General features: G+C 59.6%; 1 protein-coding gene and 1 long non-coding RNA gene across 3 annotated transcripts in view; one reads left to right on the forward strand and one right to left on the reverse strand.

The window, feature by feature from the left end:
* The window catches only part of LOC144722802 (uncharacterized), a 53,614-nt gene extending 48,336 nt beyond the window's left edge, over window positions 1-5,278 (forward strand). Inside the window, exons 8-13 of one of the 2 annotated variants that reach the window (XM_078601233.1) lie at window positions 683-792; window positions 1,065-1,150; window positions 1,648-1,775; window positions 3,045-3,332; window positions 3,837-3,910; window positions 5,155-5,278. In XM_078601233.1, the coding sequence (XP_078457359.1) occupies window positions 683-792; window positions 1,065-1,150; window positions 1,648-1,775; window positions 3,045-3,332; window positions 3,837-3,872 (648 nt within the window). In that variant the 3' untranslated portion in view covers window positions 3,873-3,910; window positions 5,155-5,278. Of the gene's footprint in view, window positions 1-682; window positions 793-1,064; window positions 1,151-1,647; window positions 1,776-3,044; window positions 3,911-5,154 lie in introns of those variants that run through there. The other variant, XM_078601231.1, reaches the window with a different exon arrangement.
* Window positions 478-19,712, reverse strand: LOC144722804 (uncharacterized). Its single transcript, XR_013586096.1, has 2 exons — window positions 19,220-19,712; window positions 478-800 (listed from the first exon to the last, which is right to left on the reverse strand). It is a non-coding gene; the product is annotated as an uncharacterized LOC144722804 (long non-coding RNA).
* Between the last annotated feature and the right edge of the window lie 2,688 nt (window positions 19,713-22,400).

Genomic DNA, 22,400 nt, shown 5'->3' on the forward strand with positions numbered 1-22,400 from the left:
ACACTGACCACACTACTCACTTGTGCGTCGTGACGGGCATCATAGGCACTCGCTAACAGCACTCGTCCCAACAGGCTGTGAAAGCAGGGGCGGTTTCTTCATTAGGGCGATTGGGCGACGCACCACCAATGTCATTCAACCACAGAGTCACGCTAGCCGTCACTGTGCCTCTGGATATAGTCCAATCAGCGTCATGTCACGTTCTGTGGAGTACCGCCTCTTGTTGGGCGATTTCACTCCGGCTGAGAATCGCCCCGAGTGGCCCCATAGACTTACATTCAAAGATGTTTTTTTTCGAACGGGGGGCGCTGCAATGCATTCTCTATGGCTTCCGGGAGGGCTCGCACTAACGTGCTTACGTCATCATACGTAAGCACGTTTCATCCAACAATATAATTTGTCGCCACCTAGTGGAATCTTTAATAAAAGAAACTTGAGTGGATTGCATTAATAGTGAGTATAGAAACAAACAAGATGTATTGTAAGAGTCACTTTATTTTTCATTAATATTAAAGAAGTGAAGTTGCCTTTACATGCTTAAGCTGTTAATTTATCCATTGCATGGGTGGACCTTATCCTTATCAATCATCCAGACATTTGCCCCCCCTGAGAGATTTTGCAGGAGCCGCCACTGTGTGGAAGGCCACACGGGGCTCGTTCTATGTGTCTCTGTGAGGAGCAGAAGGCCGTGGGGAGCAAGAAGGAGCGATGCCTCTTTCTCTTCTCCGACCTCCTGCTCTGCACGACACTCAAGCGCAAGTCGGGCTCGCTGCGTCGCAGCTCCTTCAGCCTGTGAGTGCCTGCACGGGGAGAGAGCGCTCACAGTGAGCAGTGCACCACCTCGCGCAATACAGAATTGCTCCTCCGACCTCTCCCGTGTCGCCTTAATCGAGTACGTGGTGCAGTGTTGACTTCAGGCGCTGGGGAGACAAAGGCGGCCGGGCGTGTATCCGGCCACACCCAGCCCTTTGCGCGATGTCGACCTTCATAGGGTGTTCACGATCAGCGCTTGCCCCAATAGACTGTGGAGGCTACATGGGAGATCTTTGCCTGTGTGTGTGCAGGACAACTGCTGGCAGCTACATTGACCTGAGCAGTAAGTACAAGCTGCTGTGGCGCTCTCCACTCCACGAACTGGAGGTGGTGAAAGGTGAGATGGAATCACCGCCACCGTCACCACCACCAACCATGGTCACCACCACCACCACCACGGACAAGTCTTCCACCATCACCACTTTTTCTCATCCACATTCCACCACCCCTGACTCTACCACCACATCCTGCCTCTCGCCGCACTGTACCACAACACCACCACCACCACCAGGGCAGCTACACTGTTCATCACAGTCACCACCATCATAACCATCACCACCACCGTCAAGTTCAATCCACCACCCACCACCACTATGTCTCATCCACCTCTTGCCACACCATGAGTCATAATCTCATCAACCACCACTAGGACAGCTGTACCCATCACCACTACCATCACTAGCACTACCACCACCATTGCAATCACCACTACTATCATAACTACCATCAGCAATACCACCATCAACAGCACCACCACGGCTCCACAAACCGTCTCCTGACTCACGACCGTAACCCCTTGACCGTGACCCCGTGGTAACCCCGCGATGACCCCAGGCTCGTGCGAGCTGCTGGTGCCGGCGGCGAGGGAGGCGCTGCAGAGGAGCGTCACGGGGCTGGAGGAGGACACGGCGCGGCTCGCAGACATCCGCGGCCTCGTCGACTCGCTCACCGTGCCTCACCAGGTGAGCTCACCGTGCCTCGTCGACTCGCTCACCGTGCCTCACCAGGTGAGCTCACCGTGCCTCACCAGGTGAGCTCACCGTGCCTCACCAGGTGAGCTCACCGTGCCTCGTCGACTCGCTCACCGTGCCTCACCAGGTGAGCTCACCGTGCCTTGCCAGTGAGCTCATATTTTCCTTAATGCCCCCCCATCCCACCCGTGCCCCCCTCCCGCCCGTGCCCCCCTCCCGCCCGTGCCCCCCTCCCGCCCGTGCCCCCACCCCGCCCGTGCCCCCACCCCGCCCGTGCCCCCCTCCCGCCCGTGCCCCCACCCCGCCCGTGCCCCCACCCCGCCCGTGCCCCCCTCCCGCCCGTGCCCCCACCCCCGCCCGTGCCCCCACCCCGCCCGTGCCCCCCTCCCGCCCGTGCCCCCCTCCCGCCCGTGCCCCCCTCCCGCCCGTGCCCCCCTCCCGCCCGTGCCCCCACCCCGCCCGTGCCCCCACCCCGCCCGTGCCCCCCTCCCGCCCGTGCCCCCACCCCGCCCGTGCCCCCACCCCGCCTGTGCCCCCCTCCCGCCCGTGCCCCCCTCCCGCCCGTGCCCCCCTCCCGCCCGTGCCCCCACCCCGCCCGTGCCCCCACCCCGCCCGTGCCCCCCTCCCGCCCGTGCCCCCACCCCGCCCGTGCCCCCACCCCGCCCGTGCCCCCCTCCCGCCCGTGCCCCCACCCCGCCCGTGCCCCCACCCCGCCCGTGCCCCCCTCCCGCCCGTGCCCCCACCCCGCCCGTGCCCCCACCCCGCCCGTGCCCCCCTCCCGCCCGTGCCCCCCTCCCGCCCGTGCCCCCCTCCCGCCCGTGCCCCCCTCCCGCCCGTGCCCCCACCCCGCCCGTGCCCCCACCCCGCCCGTGCCCCCCTCCCGCCCGTGCCCCCACCCCGCCCGTGCCCCCACCCCGCCCGTGCCCCCCTCCCGCCCGTGCCCCCACCCCGCCCGTGCCCCCACCCCGCCCGTGCCCCCCTCCCGCCCGTGCCCCCACCCCGCCCGTGCCCCCACCCCGCCCGTGCCTCCCTCCCGCCCGTGCCCCCACCCCGCCCGTGCCCCCACCCCGCCCGTGCCCCCCTCCCGCCCGTGCCCCCACCCCGCCCGTGCCCCCACCCCGCCCGTGCCCCCCTCCCGCCCGTGCCCCCACCCCGCCCGTGCCCCCACCCCGCCCGTGCCCCCCTCCCGCCCGTGCCCCCACCCCGCCCGTGCCCCCACCCCGCCCGTGCCCCCCTCCCGCCCGTGCCCCCACCCCGCAGGCCCTGGACGACGCCCTGCGGGACCTGCTGCTGTCCGTGCAGCGCGACCTCTCCGAGCGGCACGCCGCCGCCACCGCGGGGCCCCCCGCGCCCCCCCCGGCCCGGCTGGAGCTGCTCCTCTTGGCCCCTGGAGCCCCCCAGTCGGCAGCGGGAGGGGCGGGGGGGGGCGGGGGGGGGCCGGGGCGTCGGGGGGGGCGGCCCCCCGCCGCTCGCTGGTGTTCGAGTTTGGGAGCCCCGAGGGCCGTGCCGCGTTCCAGCAGACGCTGGAGGGGGCCTGCTCCCGCATCGGTGGGGCCTCCGTTGCGTTCGCCGTCGCGTCACTGCGCGAGCTTGAATCATTATCCCTTCACTGCTGTTTGTCCGGCCACAAATTTTGTATTCCTGCCGGAATGATTTGACGGTGCCGTGTTGACGGTGTGAGTTATATGCCATGACGAAGGGCCATTGCCCGAAACGTTGCCTAGTCTATATTTTCATCTTTTGAGGTCACTCATGCAGTGTGATTGACGAGCGTGTTGTGTTGATGGATGATGGTGGTGTAGCGATGGCGATGGATTTATCTTGATGGTTATATTTACTGGTGCCATTTTAATGATGGTGGTGGAATATTGCTAAAATTTAGAAAATGATGGAATGTTGACAATATTCATGATGGCAGTGATGGTAGTTTGATGATCATGATATCATCGTGATGGTATATTGATGATGGTGGTAATAGTTTTATGGTGATGGTACTGTGATGATCGTATTCACGATGATGTTCGTGTGTGTGTGTGCGTGTGTTCGTGCCAGCGGAGACTCAGCCCCGGAGAGAACCCGAGTTCCTGAAGGCCATCTCCATCATGAAGACACGCAGCGGCATGCAGGTGCGGGCCCCCCTCCCCCCCATCCCACCCCCTCCAACCCCCCCTCCGCCCACCCCCCTCTGACCCCACCCCCGTGCAGTGATTCTCCGCGGGTTTGTGCGTGACGGGAACAGGAACCGCACAATTGCAGGAGTGGTCGCTTGGGGTCCCCTTTCAACGGGATTCGGTGTCCCACGAGCAGTGTAGGGAGGGGGCGAGGTCTCACGGGATTAAAGTTGGGGTGGGGAGTTGCCCCTCCAGGCCCCGTGGGGTGTGGCGTGGTGTGGCGTGGTTAGGGGGGAGCGGTGTACCGGTGCGTGCCGTGACGCGCATGCTCAGCGGTTTGTAATGCATCGTGGTGTGTGGTGCGTGGTGCGTGGTGCGTGGTGCGTGGGGTGTGGTGCGTGGTGTGTGGTGTGTGGTGTGTGGTGCGTGGGGTGTGGTGCGTGGGGTGTGGTGCGTGGGTGTGGTGTGTGGGGTGTGGTGCGTGGGTGTGGTGTGTGGTGTGTGGTGCGTGGGGTGTGGTGTGTGGTGTGTGGTGCGTGGGTGTGGTGTGTGGTGTGTGGTGCGTGGGGTGTGGTGCGTGGGGTGTGGTGCGTGGGTGTGGTGCGTGGTGCGTGGGGTGTGGTGCGTGGTGTGTGGTGCGTGGGGTGTGGTGCGTGGTGTGTGGTGCGTGGTGCGTGGGGTGTGGTGCGTGGGGTGTGGTGCGTGGGGTGTGGTGCGTGGGGTGTGGTGTGTGGTGTGTGGTGCGTGGTGCGTGGTGTGTGGTGTGTGGTGCGTGGTGTGTGGTGCGTGGTGCGTGGTGTGTGGTGCGTGGTGCGTGGTGTGTGGTGTGTGGTGCGTGGTGCGTGGTGCGTGGTGCGTGGTGTGTGGTGCGTGGTGCGTGGTGCGTGGTGTGTGGTGTGTGGTGCGTGGTGTGTGGTGCGTGGTGCGTGGTGCGTGGTGTGTGGTGCGTGGTGTGTGGTGTGTGGTGCGTGGTGCGTGGTGCGTGGTGTGTGGTGCGTGGTGTGTGGTGCGTGGTGCGTGGTGTGTGGTGCGTGGTGTGTGGTGCGTGGTGCGTGGTGTGTGGTGTGTGGTGCGTGGTGCGTGGTGTGTGGTGCGTGGTGTGTGGTGTGTGGTGCGTGGTGTGTGGTGTGTGGTGCGTGGTGCGTGGTGTGTGGTGTGTGGTGTGTGGTGTGTGGTGCGTGGTGTGTGGTGCGTGGTGCGTGGTGTGTGGTGCGTGGTGCGTGGTGCGTGGTGTGTGGCGTGCTGCCCGGCGTGCACAGTTCTCGTGCGCCTCCCCGAGCGTGTGTGTGCCGCTGGGCGGCTGCGAGGTGTGGGTGTGCAACAGCGACGGCTACGTGGGCCAGGTGTGCCTGCTGAGCCTCACCCCGGAGCCCATCGTCGAGGCCTGCATCGCCGTGTGCTCCGCACGCATCCTCTGCATCGCGCCCGTGCCCGCACTGCAGCAGCCCCCCACCGGGTACCCCCCCCTAACACCCTCCACCCACTCGTGTACCAGGACCCCCCCCCCCACATCCATCCCTCCTCCTCTCTCCTTCCCTCCCCTCTCACCTTTCCCACATCCACCCCTTCCTCCGCAACCCCCTTTACCGTCCCCTGCCACCCCACGCAGAGACCTCCACAGTCGCTCGTCACCCATTTACCCCCCCCCCCATCCCGCCCGTGGCACCTCTCCACCATACACAAGTATGGAGAACTGATGATGGTGGCAGTGGTGATGATGGGGTATTTGATGATGATTGCATTTGATGAGATTGATGACGGTGGTTTTGATAGTCAGGATGATGATGATAATAGTTGTGGTGAAGATGTGAATGGTGCTCTTGTTACATGGCAACTGGGAGCACGATAATTATTCTTCTAATTTGACCCATGACGATGTACGCTCACTCCCTTGTGCTTCCTCCTTGCTCCTCTCTCTCTACCTCGCCCCCCGCCCCCCCCCAAGCAGCGTTGATAGTGGGGGGTCACGGGAGGGAGCGCCACTCCCCGACTCCCCGCTGCGCCGTCTGCCGACAATCGCCTCCGAGGAGGACCTCGTCTCTCACCGCCACCGGCACCGCGACGAGCACGGCGACGAGCGCCGCGACGAGGAGAGCAGCTCCGCTCTCCACATCTGCATCGGCGACGCGGCACCGGCCGAGCCGTTGCCCATTGCGGTGCGGCGCGAGCGCCACACGAGCGCGCCGGGCGCCGGCAGGGCGCGCCACCGACGACACGCCGGCTGCGGCGGCGCCAGCGGCGGCGTCGCCTGCAACCCCTTCGAGAGCGAGGACTCGGGAGAAGAGGAGGAGGAGGAGGAGGAAGACGAGGATGAAGAAGAGGAGCTGGAGGAGCTGGAGGAGGACGAAGCCGGGTCCTGGGGTCCGCACATCGAGCCGTCGCTCGCGGCACTGAGGGGTGCGGCTGTGTGCCTGTGCGTGCGTGCGAGTCAGTCCTGGGCCTCCCCTAGGGTGACTCGGTATCAAATGAGTCCCTGCTGTGGTGTGTAGACCTCAGCAACAAGGAGAGGTGCTGGCCACACCACTCCGTCGTGTGCCGTCTCGGCCAGCAATCTGTTGAGGTTATATGGGGGATCTTTGTCCTTATATCTATGTGTATGTCCGTATATGTCTCCCGCCACACATGCCACACGTGCAGTAGAGGAGCTGAGTGGGGGGGGGCACGTGACCCCCGAGGAGAGCAGCAGCTCGGACGACGACGAGGAGGAGGAAGAGGAGGAGGAGGAGGGGGGGGCAGGAAACCCCTTCCCCCCCACGCCGCCCCCCAACCCCTTCACGGTCGACCCGCCGGGCAGCGCCAGGAGCCCCCCGCTGGGGGGCTTCACGCGGCCCGGCCCTGACGAGGCATCGTGCCCGAAGCCCGAACCGTTCCAGGGCTCTGTGTGGCTGGGCACGGAGGACGGCTGGTGCGTGGCGCGGAGTTCGCCCATCATCGGTGTCATCAGCATTGTCGTCATCATCTTCATCGTTGTTATCTTAATTATTGCCACCAGAATTATCTTTGTCATCATCATTACAATAATACATTCAGCATGGTATTTGTTTTAATCATTATTGACATCACCATTATACCCATTATCAGTGCAATTTCCAGTATACCATAATTTCTTCACCATCATCATTGTCATAATTATCATCACAATCACAACTATTAATATTACCTTCATATCATTATCAAAGGACCGCTATCCACGTCATTATGATCATCATTATTGTGACGATCAACCATCGCGACCATCCATATTATTGTCAATATCATCAGCTGGTGGTGGCGGCGGTGGCAGCATCCCTGTAATCTGGAGCTTGTTGAGATTGGGTTGGTGGATCACGTCGAGATCATCCAGTGTGTGACTTGGGCTTCGCAGTGGCCAGCAGGTGGCAGCAGGGCAAGGGGCGCAAAAAACACCGAGGAATTGGCAGGGAAGCCCGGGATGTCCTGAGACTCGGTGGAGCTTTCCCGCACAGACAAAGACAACTGCTTCACGATTCATATTGCCATCATCAAATACACGAACAAACTAACTGGCAATAACTTTTGTTAAGAATCATCACGTTCATCGACGAAGGAATATTCTGAACCGATGGCTCCCAGTAGCAGCTCTTTATAGGGCAATTTACAAGGCCCCAAAACACACAGCGCTTATCTTGTCAATCACCTCCTGGGCTGGGTCCTGGGAGCCCCGATACAATAGATCGTGGCTTTGTTCGCCATAAAAATACTTTAAAGTTTCGTTTAAGTGGATCGTTATGAGACGCGAGTGATACTGCAAGATGAAAGCGACGAGGCCACCAGAGTACGCATACAGTGCTGATGATGCCATATGTGCGACCGGTGACTTTTGACCTAAGTCAAGTAAAGCATGACTAAGGATTATACCTGTTTTACCTGTTTTACTTAAATGTTTTAAGTTGGGAACAGATTTGTCAAGAGTGGCCAGGTCATGGGGGGCACTGCCACCCGGGTCCGTGAATATCCTGCCCCGATGGCCTACGTGGTGTGGAGAAGCGCTATTGACGAACGAGTTCGATTGTTGTTGTTGGTTGCTGTGCACCACCACTGCTAACGCAGTCGCAGCAGCATCACCACCACCACCACCAGATCGCGTGTTAGCGATTTGAGTCGAGCGTGGGGTTTACTTCCGTGACCTTCGTTCGCTGGGTCAATATTAAGAGGTCAATGTGAATAGGTCGTTGTTAAGATGTCATTTACCGAAAGAACCAAAGAGTAAAGATGTCATTGTTAATAGGTACATTTTAAGAGGTCAATGTTAAGAGGTCAAAGGTCAATGTTAAGAGGTCAAAGGTGGAGGCCATAGCCGCAAAGCTGCATCTCCCGCAGCGGAGAGGGGCACTTTTGGTCATGGAAGTACTCATTCAGTCCACGCCCCACTCGTGATACCGGGCTGCGAGCTGCTGAGAGCAATCAATTAGTGACTCCATCCTCTGTGCGCCCTGCCCGCAGCATCCACATCTACCAGTCGTCCGACACGATCCGCCACCGCAAGAAGAGCCTCAAGCTGCAACACTCGGCCGCGGTCACCTGCATCGTGTGAGTCGGAGGGGGGAGCGGTGGCACAACGGTCAGCACACTGCGCAACGAACCCTGCGACTCGAGTTCGATTCCCGTTCACGACCAACACCGGTGGCACGGATATTTGAACTGGCCTCAAGACTTAAATGAGTACCTACTGCATTGTGTAAAGCATCAGTACTGGGGAGACAAAGGTGGCAGGGCGTGGTGTTGGCCACCCACCCCCTCGTGTGCCGTGCCGGCCTTCATAGGTGCTACTCGCTAACAGCACTTGCCCCCGACAATCTGTTCAGGACTACACCGGGTCTGTTTGTCTTCATGGACTAAGCCGCGCGCGTGTGTGTATGCGCGTGTGCACGTGTGTGTGTGTGGTTGTGTTGACGTCTGTGTAGGTTCCTGGAGAACAAGGTGTTTGTGTCTCTGGCCAACGGGGACCTTGTGGTTTACCACCGCGACGAGGGTAAGGTGGTGGATCCCCTCTGCTGCTGCTCGTCAAACCTTTCCAACTCAAGTTTTAATCTTCACGTATTGGCTGTGCTCGTCTGTAACGGGGGGGGGTGCAGGGTAATTATTGTAAAGATGATCCGACATATTGAACGATGCGTGCTGCATCAGGTCGTGTTGCCAATAGCGACTCGCCCAAGTGAAATGTGGGCACGTTGAGATTCAACCCACATTGAAACCAGCGCTGATAGACCCCCCTCTCGGCCTGCCAGCCCTGCCTGTCGAGGCGCATCCTCCCGGGTAGGGCCGCTAAGCGAGACCCCCCCGGGTCTCAGCGTGAGCTGCGGGCGTACCGTGGAACGCACTGCACTACGAAGCCCGCTGGAGCTGCGTTCGATTCCCGGCCACGGCTAAAATGAGTGGCTCAGAGTGAACATCTGAAAGCGGCCCTGCCTACCACCCCTCACCACCACCAAGTATCAACTGACCAGCGTGGTGAAGTATGGTCAAACAACACCCACGATCGACACGGCGTGGGGAGGCATTAATCCAGTAGCGGATTGACAAAAAGGACAGGCAAACAATAATCGTGACTCATTCTTAATTCCATTGCTTAACCGCGTAAAGTTTATCGTACTATGAACATCACGTCACTGCCATCTCAAATTTGCATACCCGAGGAGACGAATTTGCATTCGAGCGATCCCCTGAACGAGAAAGTCCAGCGGCGTCTCTCGCGACCCAGCGCGGAGACGGTGGTTGGTGCTGTAGTGATCGCGATGTTATTTTGGTTGTTGCCTCGAGTTTCTGTCGTGGTCGTTTCTGTGGTCGCTCTGATTTTGTTGTTGTGGCTGCGGTTGTTGGTGGATGTTTCTGTGATTAACGTTGGCATTGTTGTTGTCATTGCCGATATCAGAGTTGTTATTGTTGTTTACGAAGCGCTTTGGTGATTGCAACTATTGTATCTGTTGCTGACACCTCGCCCCCCCCCCCCCCGTCCCCTCCTGTGCCCCCCTTGTGCCCCCCCCTCCTGTGCCCCCCAGGCTGCTTCTGGGCCGTGGGGGAGGCGCGCGTGCTGCCCCTGTCCACGGCGGCTGCCCCCGTGTGCCGCATGCTGGCCGTGAGCGGCCGCCTGTGGTGCGGCTGCCAGAGCAGCATCGTGGTGCTGCACCCCGACTCCCTCCTCGTCGAGGTACCCCCCCCCGCCGGACATTCCTCTAACTCCAGTGATTGAGCGTACGGTCGGTCAGCCGGCCGACCGCTCAGTTAATGTACCAATAAGGAAGTGAATCAATCGGTCAATCAGTCAATCAGTCGGTCAGTTCATACAACAGTTAATGGATAGATAGGTCGTTAAGCTGCACCGACTGACCGCTCGTAGAGGCACCGAGGTCACGCAGTGACGCAATGGACAGAACGGTCTCTCCGCCAATCAGCCGGTCAATCGATCATCCGGTCAATCAATCAGCCAATTATTAAAATGGATGATTGAGTCAAACAGCCAGTGGATCGACGACTTCCCTCCCCACGTTCTGGCATGGCCCCCGTGCCACCAACACGACCCCTGCGTCCGCTTCCCCGGTGCGACCCCCCCCCCCCCCGTGCCCCCTGCTGCGATCTCTCTCCCCCCCCCCAGGCGAGCTTCGTGGTGGACGGGGAGGGGGGCCGCGGCGTGGCGTGCATGGCCAGTGAGGGCTCCGGGGTGTGGGTGGCTCTCACCGCCAGCACCCAGGTGCGACTCTACCACCCCGCCACCTACGAGTGCCTCGCCGAGGTGGACGTCACCGCGGCCGTCTCCAGGATGCTGGCCGGTGAGTGCGGGGGTGGGTGGGGGCCCTTCGGAGGGGAGCCCTTGGGGACCCCCACGAAGAGACGGTGGGGGGAAGGGGGACGCGTTAGGAAATTGACGACGCGTCAGTTTATCGGTTAGTACGGGACGATTATGACTCTTACCTTTGATTAGCACGGTTGGCTACGTGCGGTGTGAAAAGAGTGTAACATACATACAGGTCGACTCAGCCTTAAATGGGTACCTGGTGCGGTGTGTATCCAACTTCAGCACGAGGGAGACAAAGGCGGTCGGGCGTGGTGCTCGCCACACCGCCCCCTCGTACGATTGACTTCCCAGTCTTCGTATGTGCTCGCTAGCAGCACTTGCCTGAGCAGTGTGTGAAGGCTACACGGGGGAACTCAACACGCGTACATGACCGACGACGATGACGACGACGACGGTTCTGACAAAGATGACGACGACGCCGTCCCGCCCGCCCGCCCGCCCGCAGGCTGCGACGCCATCATCCGGCAGCACAAGTCGGCGTGCCTGCGCGTCACCTCGCTCACCCCGGGCGCCGAGCTGCTGTGGGTGGGCACCAGCGCGGGGGTCCTCGTCACCCTGCCGCACCACCGCCTCGCCCGCCCCGCCCCCCGGCGGCACGACCGCAGCCCCCCGCCCCGCCGCCACCCCCGGCGGCGCCGGCGCGGGGGGGCCCCCCCAGAGCGCCGAATGGGGGGCCGACGTCCAGCAGCCGGACCCCGAGTGGGGGCAGCACGACCCTGCGGGGAGCCCTGGGCCGGGGGCCCCGTCGCCGCCGCAGCGCTGGCCTGCCGCGGCCCCCGTGGGTTGCCTGCACGGCCACACGGGCCACGTGAGGTTCATCACCAGCGTGCGGCTGCCCGAGGGCTGCGTCTGGGCCCAGCAAGGTACGTCAGCCCAGCGGCCTCGCACTAGGTCCACTTAGCCCGAAATCGCAGGGTGGAGCCGTGCAGAGTGCGGTTCGGGTTTTTCCAGTCTCGGGTGATGATGCGTGCAGGCGGATTCAGTGAGAGTCTGGGTTGTGCTGTTGGTGGCTTCCTGCGTACTCGCATAGAGACCCATAGACTCACACAGAGACCCAGAGACTCACACAGAGACCCAGAGACTCACACTGAGACCCATAGACTCACATATAGACCCATAGACTCATACAGAAACTCATACGACGTCTGGACGTCTGGCTGGAGATCAGGCACACCATCATCATCATCTTCATCATCAGGCGTGCACAGCAACTCACCTCTCCTGGCGTGGACGGGCTTCCTCATCCGTGTCCTTGAGTCCTTGCCATGCCGGTACAATTGTGCACAAGATCCAGTTTAATAATCGCGGTTGATTGCCGCTGATGATTGGCTGTGATTGGCAGGTTATGTTCGTGTAATAAGGTGGACTTACTTAGCGGTTGGCGAGACCAGGCAACATTGAATGATGTCGAGGCGTTGGCGGCTTTGTGAGTAATAAGGCTAATGGAGGGTGGCGTGAGACGATGCGGAACGCCGCCGCCGCCGCCGTGTGAGGCGTTGCAGGCGGTGGAGGAGAGGAGGGGGGTAGAGATCACCTGGGGCAAGTTTCCCCATGACGCCCAGAGACAAATGCGCTCGGGCGGAACGCCGCTGCCGCCGCCACCGCCGCCGCCTCCTCAAGTGGCGCTCGCAAGCGCCGCGTTGCGCCCGCGTGTGCCGGGGAGGGGGAGGCTGAGCGCGGCGCAAACAAAACTCGGCCCGCTCGCTCGCTCACCGAGTCGCCCCGTGGGGTTTTTGTGGACTGGAGACAAGTCTCAGGTCATCTCCGTCGCATCCGGCTCACGCCGATGATCACCCACCCCCCTCTGTGCACATAGGGGAAACGATCGCAGAGATAGAAACACAGAGACACGTGATGCAAAACGCGTGCAGGTGATGGTCCAGCCGGATTCACTGCGACCTGCGTCGCAGGGCAGCCCCCTCCACGATGGTCAGCGGCGCGCTGGACTCACCAAGCCGAGGTCGCTCGGTCCTGTTCCATCTCCCGGCGTGGCAGGCGGAACAAAGTGGGCCAGGTTTCTCAAACGCCCCCTGTCCACCCAGCGGTGTGAACGGGCTGCACCCCAGTCGGTCGAGCGGCAGGTGGCGTGCGGTGGGATAAAGTGCGGGTACGCCCAGCTCTCCCAGCACATCGCACCGACGTGCAAGAGTCGACCAAAGGCCAACTCTATATAGAGTTCGCTCGAGGTCCTTCTGCCAGCAAACGAGACATTTCAGGGCTGCGCCTTTACTTCCCATCTTCCCGAAAGTCATCGGATTACTTGTCCATGTGTTTTGTGTTCATGTGGGCACTGAGCCACTGACCCACGATGAGTGAGGAGCAGCTCGTAATTGAACCGGCGCGGTTAATCCTAAGGATAATGGGTACAAGAAAGCCTCAACTGAGTCTCAATGCGAGTATTCAAGAGGGTCCTGCATTGGGATGTTTGGATAACTCCTTAAGGAGTGAGTTTAAGCTTTGTGTAGCCTCCACTCAAGTGCTGTTAACGAGCACCAAAGAAGACCGAAATGCCACTCGACGGGGTGGTGTGGCCCCATACTAAATCACACACTCACACACACTCACACACACACTCACGCACCCACTCACGCCCCCACTCACGCACCCACTCACGCACCCTCACACACACTCACGCACCCACTCACGCACACACTCACTCACACACTCACACACACACTCACGCACCCACTCACGCGCACACTCACGCACCCACTCACGCACCCACTCACGCACACTCACGCACCCACTCACACCCACTCACGCACCACTCACGCACACTCACGCACACACTCACACACTCACGCACACTCACACACTCACGCACACACACACACTCACACACACTTACGCACCCACTCACGCACCACTCACACACACTCACACACACACTCACGCACCCACTCACGCACACTCACGCACCCACTCACGCACCCACTCACGCACACTCACGCACCCACTCACGCACCCACTCACGCACCACTCACGCACACTCACGCACACACTCACACACTCACGCACACTCACACACTCACGCACACACACACACTCACACACACTTACGCACCCACTCACGCACCACTCACACACACTCACACACACACTCACGCACCCACTCACGCACCCACTCACACATCCACACGAAGAGACCTCTCCCCCTTATAGCCTTAACAGGCTATGATCAGGCGAGTGCTATTCGCGAGCTTCTATGAAGAGCGGCACAGCACACCAATGAGAGGGTGGCCAGCAACACGCCCAGCCGCCTTTGTCTCCCTAGTGGTGATGTTTACGCAGCGCACCAGTTACTCGACCTAGCGGGAGGCCCGGGACTGGTTCAAATATCCGCTCCCTGCTTTTGGCCGCGAGCCGGAATTGAACTTGGGTCGCCGAGCTTGTAGCGCAGCGCGCTAACCACTGCGCCACCGCTCACCCCCTCGCCCACGCACTCTGCAGGAATCTCTGCGTCTCGGAAAGAGACACACGAGCTGCCCCCCACGCCCCCCCCGAATCTGGATCTCGGGTTCCAGCTCCCACTGCGGCCCCCTCAAGTATTAATGAGAAGTGCTGACTCGACGCTGGGGAGAGGTGGGTGGAGTCCTTGGAGCTGGGGTCATTGTAGGCCCTGCGAGTTCTGAGATCTGAGATCGCGAACCGGCGGTGTTGGTACCACCGGAGGTGACATGATACCAGTGTCCACCATGGGCAGTGTCCACCACGTGTAACGTCCATCATGGGAGGTTGACCCATCCCATCATCCCTTCCATTCGGGAACGACAAAATAGGTTCTGTGCTGTGGAGGAAGTCCACAGGGGGGTTGTGCTCTAGGTGGACTCGCCCCCTTCCCCACCCCCTCCCATCGAGACGTGGAATGTGGAATTTCCACTCCTGGCTCTGTCGGCCTGTAAACAGGAGAGGAGCACCACTTGCGCAAGACTCCCCTCCCTCTCCCTCTGTGCCACCTCCTCTCTCGTAGACGGCGGCCACCACGGCCTCCCTTCCACTGAGCTCTGTCCGTATTGACGTGGACTCAACGACTCCGCATCGGGTCCCCCTGCTAGTGGCGACCAATCGGTGTTTTCTCATCACGGGTCCAAGAAATCTAACTCGCCTTCTTCTCTAATAGCTCCTGGTTATTGTCTGAAGTAATAACATCACTCTCATTCGTGTCTTTACTGCTGGTGAATTTGTAAAATTGTATCACAGAGGAGGAGGCTTCTTGGTTGGGCAACCTCACACGAAGGCGGCAGCTCGTGACGTGTCGGTAGCTGGGGGGGGGGGGGGTGAGGAAGTGGGGGGGGGGGTCACCTTCATTGTGAGCGAGCTCCGATTAATCTCAGTCGTTCACTGCCGCCGCGCGCCCGAGGGTAATTTGGCGAACGCGTGACTCACTCGGAGGCAGGTCTTTGTTTGCTGCGTTACGGGTTTCGGCCGAATCACATTAATAGCGCCCACGGCGGTTGCTGCCGTCAATTTGGGGAAATTTGCGTATTTCTGTCTCGGCCTGCTGGGAAGGAAATGTCGTCACAATCACCGCCGTGACAGCGCGCGGCCAGGAGTCAGCCCGGGTAAGAGGAAGGCAGCGTTCGAGGGGGGGGGGGGGGCTTCATCCAGCAGTGGACGGATCATGGCTGCTGCTGCTGATGATGTTTGTTGATCACGGCTGATGATGAGCATGATGGTGATGATCATGGTTATCGTCATAGGGTGGCCTTCATCCAGCAGTAGATTATTGGACTTGGAGGGGGGAGGGGCCATGACGTGGACGCTGAATCCTTCCCCCTCCAGCAATCATTTGATGATGGATGATGATGGTGGTGATGGTGGTGGTGATGATGGATGATGATGGTGGTGATGGTGGTGGTGATGATGATGGTGGTGATGGTGGTGATGATGGTGGTGGTGATGATGGATGATGATGATGGTGGTGATGGTGATGGTGGTGATGGTGGTGGTGGTGATGATGGTGGTGATGGTGGTGGTGATGATGGATGATGATGGTGGTGATGGTGGTGATGGTGGTGGTGATGGTGGTGGTGATGATGGATGATGATGGTGGTGATGGTGGTGATGGTGGTGGTGGTGATGATGGATGATGATGGTGGTGATGCCCACGATGATGAGTAAATCAGATATTGAAACTGGGTTGATGTTTGTGGTGCGGAGCTGATGTCTGATGACGTCACAGTGGAAACTGGAGGAGACCCAAGTCTGTCACCAAGAGATGCATACTTGTAAAGGAAGGGCCTTCTAACAATGGAGAGAGCTTATGGCTCTGTCTGTTTACAGGATGCTGGTGGTGGTGAATATATATGCGAAATTGTGTAATTGTCTATGTTTCCACAAACGCATGTCAATGTCTCTGTCTGTGAGCCACGTCCTCTCTCAAAGACGTGGGCGATCGTGGCCGTCTTTCCACTGAGCTCTGTCCATGAGATGTACTCAACGACTCTGCATCGGATTCTCCTCCCAGTGGCATCCAATCGTTCTCATTGCTCGTGGAACTCAATTCGCTGTTTTCCCCGGTTACTAGTGGTACCCACTCAGAACCACTTTCATACTCGGCCTCTTGTTTTCTCATCGCAGGTCCAAGAAATCTCACCCTGCCCTTCTCTAATAATTATTCTGTTCTTGTTGTGCACCCTGCTGCTGTCCATAACGCATTCGTGTTTCTGAATATGCATACTGCACTCCGCTGTTCCTATGGCGGTTGTCTGGCTTGACCACCTGAATCCGAAATTGTAGTTGTTACTTTTCATCTACATCAGCCGTGCGATAGAAGAAGATGCATATACGTCTAAGTGGTTGGCCCACTGCGCGACAAACGAGCCGGGTTCGATTCCCACTCACGGCTAACATCAGTGGCTGTAATGCTCCTCCCTCCCTTTCCCCTCCCCTCCTCTGCTCCCCCCTCCCCCCTGTGCAGGAGGCGCCATGGGGGCCCCCGACCAAACCCCAAAGGCGCCGCGTCGCGACTCGGGGAAGCGGTTGCGCGCGAGCGGCTTGCCGGGGGTCCTGGGGGGCGCGGGGCCCGCGGGGGGCCATGCGGGGGGCCCCGGGGCACTGCTGGTCATCAGCGGCGGGGACGGCTACGAGGAGTTCACGGGGTCACCGAGCCCCGGCGGAGACGATGCCGCGGGGAGGGACGACAGCACCAACCACCTGCTGCTGTGGAGGGTCTGAGCCAGGCCCTGGGACGACACCGGGTGGGCCCCTGGGACACGTGGCCTCCAGTGTGCAGGGTGGGCCCTTGGACGTGTGGTGGGTCCTGTGCACGTGGCCGCCACACTGAGTGGGCCCATGCGACACGTGGTGGTGGCGCCCCTGGGACACGTGGCCTAAGCACAGGGTGGGTGCTCGGACAAGAGATCTCCATGCAAGTGGCGGGCCTTAGGCAAGTGGCCTTTGCATTGAGTGAGCCTCGAGCATACAGTGTGGGCCCTCGGACACGTGCTTACTGAACAGGGTGGGGCCCTTTGTACGCAGTGGGTCCGGGGTACGCGTCCTCGTATTGAGTTTGCTTCTGGGGCGGGTGGCCTTCGTACAGGGTGGGCCCCAGCCACGTGGCTTCCACCACACATCGTGGGCCCCCGGGCTCGGTGGACCCTGAGCACGTGGTGGGGCCTCCAGGACACAGGGTGGGCTCCTGGGCCATTTGACAGGCCCTGGACATGTGGCCTCCATGCAGGGAGGGCTGCTTGGGTGAGTAGCGTCTACGCAGTGTGGCTCGTGGACATGTGGTGGGGCCCCTTAATGTGGCCTCCACTGCACAGGTGGGCCCCTGAACGCGTGGTCTAATGCAGGGTGGGCCTCCGGGTAGGTTTGGATCACAGGCAAGCGACTCCAGATTGCAGGCAACCTCCCACGTGGTCCGCTGATTTGGCGAACTTGATGGCGATGCTACTTTTGTGCCTGATGCCGGTGTTTGACCCAGGTGAGAGGCCAGTGAGGTCTGCCATCTGTCAATTGTCAGGGAGACCTGGGAGCCATAGGGAACACCCACCCACAAGCTCAGCGGCTCTCTGGGTCTGCTGCCTTCCTACCCCTCCACTCACTGCTGACCCTCACTGCTGTCCACTGCTTTCTAGGCCCTGCTCCTCGGCCTCCACTGGGGTCCACCTCCATTTCCACTGTAGACCAAACCCGCATTTAGTTCTCAGTCGGCACTTGGTCCATTAAAGTTCCGCACAATTAGCACCGCACCTTGGGACAAATAAATTCCTGCCACCCGAAAACCGAGGCCGATTCCCAGACAGGTGGCCACCCCAGTCTCTATCCTCCCCGAGGTTTCCACGCTCATCACCGTTCGTCTTCGGTTGTGGTTTTCCATTCTTCTTGCGACGATATATCCTGCCTGCCCCCCCAAGCCATCCGAGTCGACACGATGGGTACCGCTCTGGGCTAGACGAAGCCGCGGGTCACCGTCATCGCCGTCAGCCACGGTCAATCCACTGCTGGATGAAGGCCTCTGCACGCCGCCGTCACGCCTCTCACGGCCCCACGTCGCGAACGTGCTGCGTGACGATGCCAAATCTGAGGGCGCCTTAAAGCAGCGGCTTCCACCCCGAGCGAGGTTCACGTTTGGCGTCTGGAGGCATCGCTTCTCTTCGTCTAAATTTAGGGCGGAGGGGAAGGGGTCACCCCCTAAAGATAGACACGGGGCTGTTGGGAGCGAGGAGTGTCCGGTCGCAGCCACAGCTACGCGAGATCGCGGCCAGTGATGCCACCGCAGCTCGCCAGGGCTTCACGGCCTCCGCAGGTAGAGCCGCCACACTGTCCCCTGCAGACCCAACCCTGAAGGATGCGAGACGGTGCGGTGTACGGACGGCTCAGTTCAACGCAGTGACACCGGAACCGGATTTTGGTACAAAGCGATCCCCACTGCCTCGCGAGCACGGACTCCGAGTCCCGGATGGGTGTGTGACCCGAGCCTCCTCCAGCAGATCTCCGCAGCTCCTGCTGCTGCTGCTGCTGCTGCTCCTGCTGCTGCTGCTGCTGTCACACAGTAGACACGCGACCCCTAGGGTCTGCCCTGTCAGTGTCCCTCCATCTTCCCTGAGGACTTCCCCTCGGTAGGAGAAGTCCATATATCCTGGTGGATGACTTCACGGTTGAAAAACAACGGAGCTAGGATACAGCTGCGAGTTTAGAGATTTGGAGAAACCATCCGATGGAGTCCGTTTGTGCCTCCCGCGAAAGTGCGCGGTGTTGGGCAACGATCGGTGACATCAGTGATGGATTGTGTTCCACCACAGTCATGCTGAAACGCACATCGACTCACATAGAGATCCATAGACTTGCATAGAGACCCATAGGCTTACATAGAGACCCATAGACTTACATAGAGACCCATAGACTCGCACGGAGACCCATAGACTCGAGACCCTGTGGGTGGGAGACCCCTTGGAGTTTGGGCCCCCGTGGGCTGGGTGACACGTGTCGAATGGAGGAGGGCCCCTCGGTACGAGAGATCCCGTGCGCTGAAGGGGGTAGGAGGAGGAGTGTAGGGGGGGTGGTACCTTGTGCTGAAGGGTGAAGGGACCCCCGTTGGCTCGAGGCGGACCCCGTGCGCGGGGTCACGTCTCCCCCTTGGAGAGATGGAGGGAGAGTGGGGGGGGGTGATGGGCCGCGGTGTGGTAACGCCACCGCTGCTGCTGCTGTATTGTCAATAGAGGACACATTGCGCCACCCGCAGAGGCTTTGCACAACGCGCCCGCGCTCAGGAGCGCCCAGGGTCTCGGTTGGACACCGCGACGGGGCCCGAGGCGAGCAGAGGCGCGGGCTTGGAGAGAGGGAGGGGGGTGTGGGGCAAAGGATGGGCGGTGGGGGCGAGGTGACGTGGGGTGATGTGGGTCGTGCTGCGGTGATGTTATCGGCTGTGATGTTGACAGCCCTTTGGGACGGGTTGGGAGTGCGTGATGGTCACGTGGTTCGTTTGTTGTGATCGTGATTGGCGCTGTCATCGTTGAACTGCGAGCGCGATCGGCCCCTCCCCTCATCCCTCACACCCATAACAGCCCCCCCGCCCCGCCCCCCCCACCTCGGTTCACCCCCCACGGTCTCCACGATCATCATCCCCCTCTTCTCACGGTCATCATCAACAGCTTCACCATCAACAACTTCATCAACAATTTCATAATCAACAATAATTTCATCAATCGCAGCGTCATTACCAATATCACGATCAGCGAAAGCGCCATCATCGTGAACGTAATCGTCTTTATCTTATCAGTGTCATCATCGTCATCATCAACAGCACCATCATTTTCAACGTCAATAATCACGGTCATCATCAGCAGTATGAACATCGTCATCATCAGAATAGACGTCATTCTCATCAGATCTCCCTTTTTAGAGACGCCCTGGGCAGAGGCTCGTGGTTGTCCATGAGTTATCGAACCCCGACCACCATCTCCATCACTATCACCATCACTACCACCATCACTAGCACCATCACTAGCACCATCACTATCACTACCACCATCACAAGCACTATCACCATCACTACTACCATCAATACCACCACCTCCATCACTACCGCCATCACTACCACCATCTCCACAACTACCACCGTCTCCATCACTACCGCCATCACTACCACAACCCTTGACACTTTCCTAATTTTTGCCACCAACAAATCGTCACCAGCACCGCAGCCATCGTCACAGTTATCATCACCACCGACTGCACCGCAACTATAATGGCAACCGTCATCATCGACACGTCATCACCACCACCAACCACCATCATCACCATCATCCCCCACCACCACCAACCACCGTCATCACCATCATCCCCCATCACCACCATCCAACATCATCACCATTATCCCCCATCACCACCAACCACCACCATCGCCATTACCCCCCATCACCACCAACCACCATCATCACCATCATCCCCCATCACCACCAACCACCATCATCACCATCATCCCCCATCACCTCTGCCAACGGCTGCACCATCGCCACGTCGCCTGCAGCTTTGTGTAAATACGCGCCTGTACATTTTGTACATTCGACAATTAGCGAGACGTGTAAATGCCACCGTTCCCGACTCCGCTACCCTCCCACGCCGAGGGGGGTGGGGGTGAGGACAGGATTCACGGGGAGAGGATGCACTGACATTTGTACATAGAACGCACATAGCTAAAGACAAAGACCCCCCCCCCCCCCCGTATAGCCTTACACGCTATTGGGGCAAGTGTTGTTAGCGAAGCACCGATGGAAGCCGGCACGGTACACGACGGAACGGTGTAGCTACAATAACGCGCCCGGCCGCATTTGTCTCCCCAGTGATGATGTTTACACACTGCATCAGGCACTCGATTAAGGCTGAGTGGACCTAGGGGGAGGCCTGTTATAACAGACACGGATTGTACGTACCGCTGATGTTACCCGGGAAGTGAAACCAGCTCGCTGGGTTCGTATGCGCAGTGAGCGAAAAACTGCGTCATTGCGTTGCACAAACGGATACGCACACACACACGGACACACTCAATCGCACACACGTACATATTCGCACATATCCAACAAAGATACAGACCCCCCGCTCGCATAACCTGTAACAGACTGTCGGGGCAAGTGCTGTTAGCGAGCACCAATGAAGGCCGGGACGGCACACGATGGTGTGGGTGGCCAGCACCACGCTCGGCCGCCTTTGTCTCCCTTGTGATGATATTTACACCGCACCAGGTGACTGATTTGAGGCTGAGTCAACCTAGGGGAGGCCCGTGACCGGTTCGGATAATCGTCACTGATGTTAGTCGTGTGTGTAAATCGAACTCGGGTCGCCGGATTCTCACACAGACACACACACAGACACACACACCGTTGTAGTACACACGCAGACACACACACACCGTTGCAGTACACACGCACAGACACACACGCAGACACACACACACTGTTGTAGTACACACGCTCCAGTGCGAACCCTCTTCACTATAATATCGAGGCTGCTCACGACGACCCGGACGAATCGTCGAGTCGATGATGACGCCGAACCAATTATCATCCAATTAGCACCTCCGACGCACGTGACTGTCACGCGGACGCCATAGTACGTCGCAATGCTTGACACACTAAGACAAAGATCCCCCGTATAGCCTTAACATATTTTTGGGGCAAGTGCCGTTAGCGAGCACCTATGAAGGCCGGTACGGCACACGAGGGGGTGGGTGGCCAGCACCGAACGCACCAAGTACACGTGTATGTGTAAGTGGTATGTACTGTGTACGCGTGTGTGTGTACAAGGGAGAGCGAGCGCAGGAGAGGGCCTTTAAGCTCACCGGCTCCCCCCCCCTTTCTTCCGAGTTGCCTGCGCGCAGCTCCCCACGTATTGCACTCAACGAGACGGAATATCGGATGAGAAGTGACGAATTAAAGGATGGTAATCGTCGTGAGAGTGTGCGTGGTTTGTTGGTGTCGTCGTTGCGTCAATTATCTCCTGCTGCTTAAATCAGCAATGGGGCTTCGGTGCTCCTCCGACATGTACGGCCCTGCAGAGTCGGTGGGTGGAAATGACACATTCCTGTGGCGGGGGTGAGTATTCATAGGAATAGCCGCTGTTGCCTTTCCCAGCTGCTGATGCATCATCGGCGAAAGTGCCCCCCCACTCCCCCCCTGAAAATGTGTCAAGAAAATTGCCGCAGAGGCTTCCCTGTGGTCGGGGGGGGGGGGTTAGGAGGCGATCGCCTCC

The sequence above is a fragment of the Lampetra planeri genome, chromosome 15 (assembly GCF_965212315.1).
Source record: "Lampetra planeri chromosome 15, kcLamPlan1.2.h2, whole genome shotgun sequence".
NCBI classification, from domain to species: Eukaryota; Metazoa; Chordata; class Hyperoartia; order Petromyzontiformes; family Petromyzontidae; genus Lampetra; species Lampetra planeri.